Here is an 11,411-nt window from a genome sequence, read left to right on the forward strand (position 1 = left end):
GCATTCCTGTAGGCAAATAGGCAACACTGTTAGACCATCTCTAATGTAAATACTAATGTCAATTGTGTATTTACTATCAAAAAGTGTGATATGGTATGTTATTTTCATTTTTGCTCCAATGCAAAATGCTATTTGAAATGCTAAATCTACTTTTTCCCATAAAAATTAAGCTTTAAAAGTTGTAAAAGTAAACTTTTATGTTTAAAATAATTAGAAAATGCAAAAGTTGTAATTATTACATAAAAAAGTAAACATTTTAACCAATAGCAATCAAATGTTAAATTTTACATATGCTATACTTGGTGGGAAATTTGCCACAAAGTATAACATATGGAAAATTTGGCACAATAAATAGCATTACATTAGAGAGTGTTTTTTGCACTCAAATACTAAATTTGCAATTGCAATTGGCACATCAATTATAATATGGCATTGGAGATTCTCTTACATTCTAGTGCATGAAAATAAGACTCCACGATGTGAAATGAACTTTAAGAAGAATAAATACTCTAGAAGAGGCACACATAACGTACCTTTTTCATCAGGATGAGACAGTTGATATTCCGCAAGAACTCTGAAAACACTCTGAGCGTTTGGTGTCAAACTCTGTAACACTAGCGCTGCAGTTTTGGCGCTTTGAGTGGTATTGCCATTTGTGAGTATCAAAGGAAAGAATGTTCCTTCAATCTTGTATGCTGCAAAAGTAGGCACATGATACCAGCACCAGTTGAACTGTGTATGAACCATCTTCTTGTCCCACACTAACAAAATACATAAGATAACCTTATTAGATACAGAAAATATTATGAATTAATGTCAAGCAAACAGTTACAAGTTGCTGCCAAGGAAGCTAATGCTACGTAGTTGAGAAAATTGTTTTGCCTCACGAGTGAAGATGCTTTTATTCAGCCTACAACGTTAAAGTTTCACTTGCAAGAAGAAATGTTATGCTGAAAATTACCAAACATTTTCCTACTGCAATTGATGATGGTCTTAATTTTAAACTGAACAGATGCAAAGTAACAGGCGGGAAAGTGCTAATGTATCTGCAGCTAGCTTGAATGCTTTCTACAATTTGATAAATGATAAGAGTGTTGACTTACAAAGAGGTGCATTCACGTGGTCAATAGAAGCAACAATACGAATATGGGAACAAGAAGCTAAGCGTGCAAGAATCTGCTGAGTCTCGGAGTCTCTTAACCCAGGCCCGTCGATGTTGTGAACAATGATGCATATAAAACAATCATTCTCCTCCACCTGTGGGCCATCCAAAAATGCAAGAAGATCATTCACTGATTTAGAATTGAAAGGCTGCTGACCTTTTGGCATGTTCCCTGAAGTATTGCTCCTTTTGTTCTTCATTTGATCGCAAAGAATTTCAGCCAAGGCTACCAAGACCTGCATTTAAAGCATGAAATTTATGTTAACCCAATAGAAAAGGGTAAAACAACAATAAATTAATTTGAATTTTATGCAAATGTACGCACCTGTTTTATATTTATTGACTGAAGATAGCCGTTAATTACAACCACAGAATATTCAGTCAATGCTGTTGAAGCAAAGTCTTCAATCAAGGCTTTCTTAGATCCAAATCCATACATTAGAAGGCCAAATCCACACCTAGCACATTTTAATAATAATGAAAAAATCGAATAGCATAAAGAGTATGTTGTAGTATGATGAACTCGTTAAGAAAATTACTTAATAAGCACTTCTGATCCAATCTCCTAGATTCTAACATAATAGAACATTTTGCACATCTAATTTTAAGCAAACTACTTGTATTCTTGGGAAATCGCGAGGCAAAATTCCGTGAAAAAACCTCCATAAAGAAGAATACATCAGAATTTAGGACAGCTAAACAAACTTTGATAAAGCTGAAATGACCAACAACCTCGAATGATAAGGAAATCATTTGTTGGCAATACTCTAAAAAACGAAACCAATAACACAAACAAACAAACAAACAAAAAGTTCGGAAACTTTGAAGATTGAATAAACAAACACGACACAATGTAGAAGTGACTTGCGCCTAATCAGAGAAAAGTAACATACCTAAGCTCGAAAAGCCATTTTGGGTACAGACTTCTATAACTGTTCATCAGTTCCCGTACCTCTTTCGCATGTTTGGGCTCAAGGTTAGAGGCTGCCGCTCTCAGTTCCTGCACATGTAATTGTCCAAATTGTCTGTTTTTTTTTTTCTTCCTCAAATAAAAAGCCATTGTCGAAGGCAAAACCGAGGTCTCTAAAGTAATTGAAAGTGAGCACTTACCTGTTCGTCAACGAGATCGATGTCGGAGAGCTTGCGAGTGGATTTCTTCCCGGAGCCGTCCAACTCCTTAGCCAGAAAGTAGTTTCTCGAGAACCCGAACTCTTCGTCGTCGCCTTCGGCCATCTCCATCGCTTCTCTTTCGGAGTAATCGGAGAAACGGAAGCCCTAAATCAGGACGAGATGGAGAATTGGGCGGGAAAAGTAGGAGCGATAGGGGGCAAGGTTTTTCACTTTTTTTTTTTTGGAGGGAATGGGAATAGTAAGAGATGGATCGGATTATGAAAAACCATTAGGGTCCGTTTAGTTTATGAGTTCACTAAGAGCCTGTTTGGTTCATGGATTATAATCATGAAATTATAATTATTTTTTATTTATATGTATTTTTTATGAGATAAAATACTGTAACGAACCATGAATCATTATTCGAATCAAATAACGAATCCTCCAACCAAAATTTAAATTTAAATTTTTTATTCTAACTTTGTAATTTAAATTTTTTGTGATAAAAAAGTATTGTAACATAACTAAAAACCATGACTTGAATGAACCATTTAAAATCTTTAAAACAAACGCACTCTAAGTTGGATATCAATTAAGCGTTTGGAGTAAGGATTCGTGCTGTGATTCGGATCATAGTTTGTGACTCGCTACAGTGTTTTCTCTCACAAAAAAATACACGTAAATTGAAAATAATTCTGAACTCATAAACTAAACGTCCACGTGCGTAGAGCTTTGAGTTTGGGCCAGGTCAAACCCGACCATGTTCCACTAAAAGGGAAATTTTTAAAAACATCCACTAAAATGGAGTATCTTTTTAAAAAAAACATCCATTAAAATGAAGTGTATTTTTATTTCTATCATTTAACATTAGTTTATATATTTTTATCTTTTAAATTATAGCTAGTCAAATGATATAATTTTTTAAAAATAATACTTTTAATAAGTTAAATATTTAATAATATATAATCTGTAATTTTCTTCATTAAAAAGAGTTTGTTCTTTACGCCTAAAAGTATCTTCGATTCAACATGCTATTTTTTCAAAACTCTTGATACAAATTTTATTTGATCTGATCGTTAAAAAGCAATGTCTAAATTTAATTGGAAATGTTGACCTGTTAATAGAATATTCTTTCTTATCTTATCACAAAATTATTTATATATATCTTATTATGACCAACGAGTATTTATAAAGATTACTCTGGATTTAAATTATTATTACAGGTTGCTGATATGGAAAGCATAATTAGTAAGGCACATTTTGAAGATTTCGAATGCTAAGGGCACGAATGTTAATCAAGAACAAACAAGCGTAGAGGCCTCGATGTATCTACTATAAAAATGACAACAATTCTAAAAAACGAAAAAATATTAAAAATGAAAAAATTGAACAAAACCTTGGCTATTTTTATGAACGACGTGAATCATGAAAAAACAACATCGAATACAAACGAAAAAAAAAAAAAAACTGTTATGAAATCAAAAGACGATCGTAATGTATCTCATGAACGGATCTCAATGTCGTGATACCAGATCTGCAACAGATTGACGATTGATTTCTTGACAATTTTACGATTATGAGAGAGAATGTGCTGGCGATAGCAAACATAGGGGCTGGAGATAGAGAGAAAATAGAGGGATGAGCCCGGGAGATTAAGGGAGCGTAACAAGAGATAGATGTTAGAGAGAGAAAATAGCAAACGAGGATATTAGGGTTTTGAATGTGAGATTTTAACTGAGGGTGTTTTTAATTTTTAGGATGTGGTCTTAAAATATTTAGAGTATGTTTGTTATTTTTTTAAATGGAAATTGTATTATAAAAGAAAATTACTAACACCAATTCAGACGCGAAAGACCATAACGCAATTAAGGACTCAACCCCGATAACAAACTGGAACCACCAGCAAATTCAATTGAAAACGCTCAAAGGGCAAAACACATGCCGAGTTCCAACATGTGGAAACATAAGAGGCATACCACTAATCGAGCACATACAAGGTTATTCCACACATGTCGCTATAGGCGATGGATAACTCTGATCAGGATGGACGAAGAGACTAAAGGCATCACAACCTAACCTAACACCAGAGGGTGGAGAAACCACATCCGTTATTACAATAAAAAGAGGAACAAAATTACAGTCGGTGGTAACCACGATATCGTTATTTGACACAAACAAAACCAAAACAAAACATTACATACCCAACAACAACACAATCTCCGGTGACAATCCGACGACGACTCTAGGAGAGGAAATCCACAGTTAAGACTACGATATGAAGAGTTGAGAAGATGCTCAAACATCAACGTGAGGAACCACCTTCTGCCACTTTCCGCCGCCGCCAACCAAGGAGAAAGCCCCCCAAAGCATCCACCTTCCAACAGAGACTTTAGAGCCCGTTTATTTCGTCTACTCAAACTTAAATTATTGATTATGTTATAGTGTTTTTTATAAAAAAAAAATTAAATTTTAAACGTAATGATTATGAATTATAGTTTGAGTTTACTTTTTTTTTTAAAGTAAAGGGTATAATTTTTTAAACAAAAATGATATTAGGCATCACGGGCGCGTTTTGAACTCGTTCCAAAATAATTTAATTTTTTGTATGAATATGAAAATGAAAACGGTTTCAATCTCAAACAGAATTTATTTTCGAAAATGCGTTTGGTAGTTTTATCAAGAGATTATTTTCAGTATGAAAAAATTCATTAATGTCTGTATCTCTTTCTCTCTGCTCAAGAGAGGAGAAAACGAAAACAAAAAATGAAAAACGACTAAAAGTCATTTTTCATTTATCTATTATTTTACAATAAACTAAAAAATCATTTTTATTTTTACTTTTTATCTTTATTACGTCAAATACCATTTTTAAAATATTTTTAATTTTTTTCTCAAAAAACATAAAAAATAAAAACATTATTAATTTCGAACACGGTCTACATTTAGAGCACCGCATAACTCCAGAGAGTCATATAGTGCCACGTGTATGAAAGAAATAACTCCAGCATTTCAATAAAGTCTGATACTTTTTGCAACTCTTACCTCACGCGCCTCACATATGTTTTTCTTTTTAACCTTCTTTTCCTCTTCACATCTTACATTTTTATTATTATTTTTTTTTGAACAGCTTACATTTTTATTAGATTGACGTCATCTGCTCACATATACTTTGAAGTGAATTCAATAGTAATTGAACATTGATATAATGCTAAGCAATAAAATTGTTTGAAACTATAAAAATAATATAATTAATTTAGGAAAAATTTCATTTTAATACCTTTTTGTTTTCAAAAATTTCATGTCGGTACCTCGACATTTTAGAAAATCTTTTTATAAGTACCTCATAATCATTTTTTAGGACACGAAAAGACAATCTCTGAAATTCCACGACTTGAGTATTTATTTTCCAATCTCGTTTTGTTTTAGGCATGCCCACACACACGTCTTTGTAGATTCAAAGAATTGATGAGACATATTCGAGTATTCTAAGTAAATTTAGAGCGAGGAACGTTCGTGGTCAAAGAACTCAAGTTATCGACCTAATCATTTGCCAGCTATATAAATTAATTTGATTAATTTATACGCGCATAAATTAATGTAATCTATAAAGTATCTCAGAATTTTATAAAAATTTTGTTATATACGATTCGCTAGATACACGCTTCCACACAGAAAATTATTTTCAAAACTAACAGTTTAATGTGTACATTTTTTGTGTTCATTTTATTATATATTCTTTTTCATAATGATTTGACCATTAAATAATGAAAAATATTGTTTAATTTTAGGGTGGAGCGACTCAATTTAAAAGAATTATCAAAGTTGCAGACTTTTAAGCATGAGATTTTTAAAAATATTCAGTGGATTTTCCTTCTTTTTTCATAAAAAAATTTGATTATATTTTTAAAAATATTCAGTGGATTTTCCTTCTTTTTTCATAAAAAAATTTATCTTTTTAAAAATAATTAGATTATATTTTATTAATGCAATAACTTGACTTTTTATTTTAAACTTATAATGTTTTATATTCAGATTGTTTAATTTTCTTTCCTATTTTGTTGTTTCGTTATTTTTGCCCTTTTTATTATATAAGGAAATAAATGTTTTTATATGTATAATAGTGGATAGTTTTGTAAATAAACAAGAGTATGCATTATTTAAAACAAATAACTTATAATCGGCATTTATGTAAAAGGTCCTTTTTATGTTTTATTTTGTGGGGCGGGATGGTGTGGCAACAATCCAAACATTCAGGCCCGCGAATCAAACTAGGCTAGGTCCATTTTGCACCAAAGCAAACCAAATACACTTCTGGAGATTCTGTGGCCCATTGTGTGGCCCATTCTAGACTAAAATCTACAGATCATTCCTGATTTCCTCGAGCTCCATAACCATGCATTAGATTTTGGAAAAGGAACAACCTATTTACTTTGACAACACTTTAATAACTTTTACCAAGAAAAGTTACTATCCAACGTTCGTTATGGTCTTTAGGTACACATGACTAAAAAAAAGCAAAGTACAAAATATAAATAATTCATTGATAATCGAGAGAAAGAGAAAAAGGAAAAAAAAAAGAACACAAAATCCACAAGCTTAGTCCATTACTAAAATAATTATAAAAACAAAAAGAAAGGAAAAAAAATTCTAGTCATTTAAAGTGAAATCGGCAGTGCCCCCATTTTGGGTCTCAATCACCAATTATATAGCCTCAAAACAATTATATATATATATAGCAATTCAACCATATTATCCTAGACTCCTAGTCTAAACAGATTAAAAATATATACCCAGTGAATAGGCACAAGTCATAATCACAGAATCAATTAGTAGAATGTAACCAAATGGACCATTCTTATTTTTCGATGGATTAAAACAACGCTACTCACGCAAAATAAGTTCTCTTAGGTGGATAAATACGATCTAACTTAGTGAGACTCACCATTTTATGAGTGATAGAGTTCTATTTTTAACGGCATGAAAATCATTTTTGAACCAAACATTCATTTTTATTTACTAGTTTTCTTCTTTTTTTTTGGGGTACTTTTATGCTACAATCTCCGGTTGGTATTATTGTACATTTCCCTTAAATTTAATCAAAATCATATTAAAATAAAAGAATACATAATAGATTATAATTTATAATATAAATATAATAGCTAAAAACAGATACTTCTTATAATTTATTTTTGAGATCTTATTATAAAAATTTCTTTTTTTTCCTCTTTGTCATATTAAAATTAAATATTATTAAACAGTATAAAAGCAGATATGAGGGGCCCCAAAATCATCACTTCTTTTCAGGGTGATTAGAGGAAAAAGAAGTTAGATATTACAATAGTAAAGTGTATAAACGGAAATAATTGTTTAAATTAGATTACCGGTTTTCTGATCATATCATAAGCTAAAAAGTGTTGGATGAAGGTTTAGTTGAGATTAGGTATAAGTGAGACGTGACAATGCTAAAGATAAGCCTCATCATTATGGCTTGATAGTATTGGTACGAGGTCCACGCCTTCTAATATATATATATATATATATATATACACACAATGCTTTTTTTTTTTTTTTTCTGAATATATATAATTCTGTTCAACAGAATCTTGCTCTTGTATCTGTAGGTCCCACAATCTTAAAAATCTCCACCACAAATCCCAAAAGTAATTCTATGATTGCACGCTTGTAAAAAAAAAAAAAAAAAAAAAAAGTTTCCCTTGTTTTTTTTTGGCTGAATAAAAGTTTCCTTTGTTGAATACACTTGATTCGCCACCACAAAGAAGTTAATTGTCTGTAAAAAAAAAAAAAAAAAAAAATTACGAACGGAGAGAGAATTACAAAATCATCATCTAATGTTCTTTGACATATTTTCCGATTTAATTTCAAATTGTTTTTTATTATTGGTTGAAAATGTTGTCATTGATAACAATTATTGAACGGATTTTAGTAGTTTTATTATATGCCATTGCGTGACAATATATGTTAATACATGTACAACGTAATTTGAGCCTTTTTATTATTTTTTACTATAAAATCTAAGGTCTTTCTTTCATAGACCTCTTTATTAGTAAGTTCAATTTCTGATAACTAAATTTAATTACAATCATGTCACATTTTTATATGCAAACTGATAGTTCCTACTTTCTAACACAAATCTAACAATTGAAATCAAAGTCTTTTATTTTTTTTAGTATTTTAGATAAATCTTCCAAAATTCAACTTATTAAACTTTGACACGTAGGAAGTACAGATAGACTTGACCATTTCGTTTTATTTTATATATATTTTTTATTATGGAAGTATCATTGCATTTGACTTTGCGTGTAAAAGAAAAACGAATAAGGAAAGAAAATAAGACGAAGATCTTGCGTGAATCTATATCCAATACCAAAAGAACTCATATGGACGGCTAGGATCTCATCCGACTGTACGGCGGGAGATCTGGACCGTTCATAAGGATAGTACTGAGATCATGAAAAGATTGAAGAAGAACTGGCGATATATTTTTTGCAAAGCTCTTAATGATCATGTTATCATGTTTTTTCATGGTACATTCGCGTGCGCTTGAACAGTATTATTGTCCGTTTGATTTTATTTTGTGGGACCATCGTAATATATTTTAAATCCAGTAAAAATTAACTAAAGTGCTGCGCCACTTGCCTTTTCTTCGTCGTTCACCTCACTCGCTACCATATTTTTTTCATTTTTCCACAAATAGTATATTATTGTTATTATGTATGACGTGCCCATAAATAATTAAGTTGATGGAAAATAAGACACAAAAATGGATTAAAAAAAAATTGGGGCACATATCGACAACATTTTTTTGGCTTTATTTTATATACATTCCCACGCCAACGATATAGACATGATTTTCATAAAAGAATATGAATATATCAAAGAAATGGAACCTTGTATATCATAAATTTTGTTTTCGATGGAATGGCCGGTGTTTAATATAATTTATTTTTTGTCACGCGATCATTTTATAATATATGATAAGCTTGTTATTGTAAAGGGGAAAAAAATTGAAAAAGATGCTAACGTATTAAAACATATAACAAGTAATAATAATATGTAGTATTATTAAAAAAAAATTTAATAATAATTGTAATAATGGATCATTATAAAAGTCGGTGATAATCACCACTATTGCCATTAGCAATGCGGTTTTGTTGCATATGTAGAGCTATTTCAAATTAAGCTTATAATACTTCCATTTCAAAAAGAAGGTCACGCTTATTATATTTATATTTTTTATTTTGTAAAGTACTCTTTTTTTTTTTTAAACATTGAGTTTGAGTTTGAGTTTTAATTTGTGAGTTAAAATTTAAGTTTGGAGTTAAAATTTAAGTTCAAATTCTTTCCCCTCTTAAACTTGAGTTTTTAAACTCAAATTCAAGATGATTCTTTCCACATATTTTATTAAAATTGTATATCATTATTAATAAGTTTTTATAAGAATACTATTCAAATACATATTAGTTTTGACTCATTCACATTCAAACTCAAATAAAATTTCAACTCAAACTATATAACTCAATGTGCACATTTAAACACAAACTCAAATTAAGGCCTCATTTAGTTCGCCGATTCAAGTTTTCAACAGTTTTGTTACAGTTAAAAGCTATTACAAAAAGTCACATCTAAATTTTTCTATTAAAATTAAGCTCCCACGTAAAGTCACATATCAGCTTGAATTGAAACTCGAATTGACGAACTGGACATGGCTTAAATTCTCAACTTAAACCATAACTCAAATACGTCTTAACTCAAATAAAGATCTTAACTCAAGTCATATAAAAGAACACACCTTTAATTTTTAGGGAGTTTCTCCGATAGGTCGACATACTGGTAGTCTCAGTTTTGGACCGTTAAATATGGTTTAAATCATATCAAATTAAACAAGATTAATTTCAAAAATTATCCTTGAACTATGACCCCTGTAACGCTTTGCCTCCCGAATTTCAAAACGCAACATCTGCTCCCCCCGAACTTTGTTCTGTTAACAATTTTACCCCTTCTATTACACTTAGTGACGAAATTCGTCACATGTCTATTATTTAACCCATATGAGGAGGGTAATATCATAAAATATCCCGTAAAAATCCCAAGTTATTAAAAAAAAGGATTAAAATGCATCAGTTTATCAGGGGAATAAAATATTCTATGTTCAAATAATCTCCCAACCAAGAACGAATCTTTATTTCACAAAAAATGAAAAAAAAACCCACAAATCAAAACGATGGCCATTGCCTCATCGAATCACCACACCTTCAATAATCACCGCCACGTGAGTAGATCAGCCCATCACGATCTCCCCCTTGCCACCTTTTCAACGCTGTCACCGCCTAATATGTCCGAGGCCACTGGTGAGAATGAGAAGAACCTAACTCCTCCCCCATGTGAATCAAGATCTGTTAAGCCACCATCTTCGTAAGTTTCCACGAGCCAAGATCCGACAATCACCGTCGCACCACTGTGCTAGATCTTCCTTCTCCACCATTGCAAGCTCTCTTGATCGAGCCTATCTCCATTGTCGTGAGCTCTCCTTCACCTTCGCATCACCAGTTGCAAGACCCCTCATTCACTTGTTGAGCTAGCCTTCACTGTCATTTATGGCGTCTCAAAAGTCGAGGGATGCGCGAAGAGCGTTGATCTCCACCGTCCGCCGCCACGATCACCAAGATTCTGAATGAAGATGGGTATAAGCTAATTTTACTTTTAAATCTCACTAAATAATGGACACGTAACGAATTCCGTCACTCTGTAACAAAAAATGTAAAATTGTTAACGAAACAAAATTTTAGGAGAGCGGATGTTACGTTTTGAAATTCGGGAGGCAAAACGTTACAAGGGTCATAATTTAAGAGAAATTTTTAAAATTAATCTATTAAAAAAATACAAAATATATAAATTATGATACAAATTTAACGGTTAAAAAGTAAAAAACTATTGATTGTTACCCTCTATTTTTAAATTGATCACCGTTTTAAATCATAAACAGAAGAGGCAGTGTTTTACACGCGTGAAAGGAGCGCGTGGAGAAGAAAGCGATCTGTTAACGTATCTTCCAAAGTGGCAGTGGCTATGGGGATGGCCCGGATCAGCATAATAAATGAGGCAATAAAAAACCACTCGC

At 31.7% G+C, this 11,411-nt stretch overlaps 1 protein-coding gene across 1 annotated transcript in view; it reads right to left on the reverse strand.

Moving 5' to 3' along the window:
- The window catches only part of LOC21388008 (origin of replication complex subunit 2), a 3,055-nt gene extending 552 nt beyond the window's left edge, over window positions 1-2,503 (reverse strand). Inside the window, exons 1-6 of the mRNA XM_024161829.1 lie at window positions 2,273-2,503; window positions 2,056-2,162; window positions 1,488-1,620; window positions 1,104-1,398; window positions 523-761; window positions 1-6 (exon numbers count right to left, since the gene is read on the reverse strand). The exon at window positions 1-6 is cut by the window's left edge and continues 552 nt beyond it. Coding sequence (XP_024017597.1) covers window positions 1-6; window positions 523-761; window positions 1,104-1,398; window positions 1,488-1,620; window positions 2,056-2,162; window positions 2,273-2,401 — 909 coding nt within the window. The 5' untranslated portion in view covers window positions 2,402-2,503. The remainder of the gene's footprint in view (window positions 7-522; window positions 762-1,103; window positions 1,399-1,487; window positions 1,621-2,055; window positions 2,163-2,272) is intronic.
- Between the last annotated feature and the right edge of the window lie 8,908 nt (window positions 2,504-11,411).

Source organism: Morus notabilis, unplaced genomic scaffold (assembly GCF_000414095.1).
Source record: "Morus notabilis unplaced genomic scaffold, ASM41409v2 Scaffold1746, whole genome shotgun sequence".
In the NCBI taxonomy this organism is placed as follows: domain Eukaryota; kingdom Viridiplantae; phylum Streptophyta; class Magnoliopsida; order Rosales; family Moraceae; genus Morus; species Morus notabilis.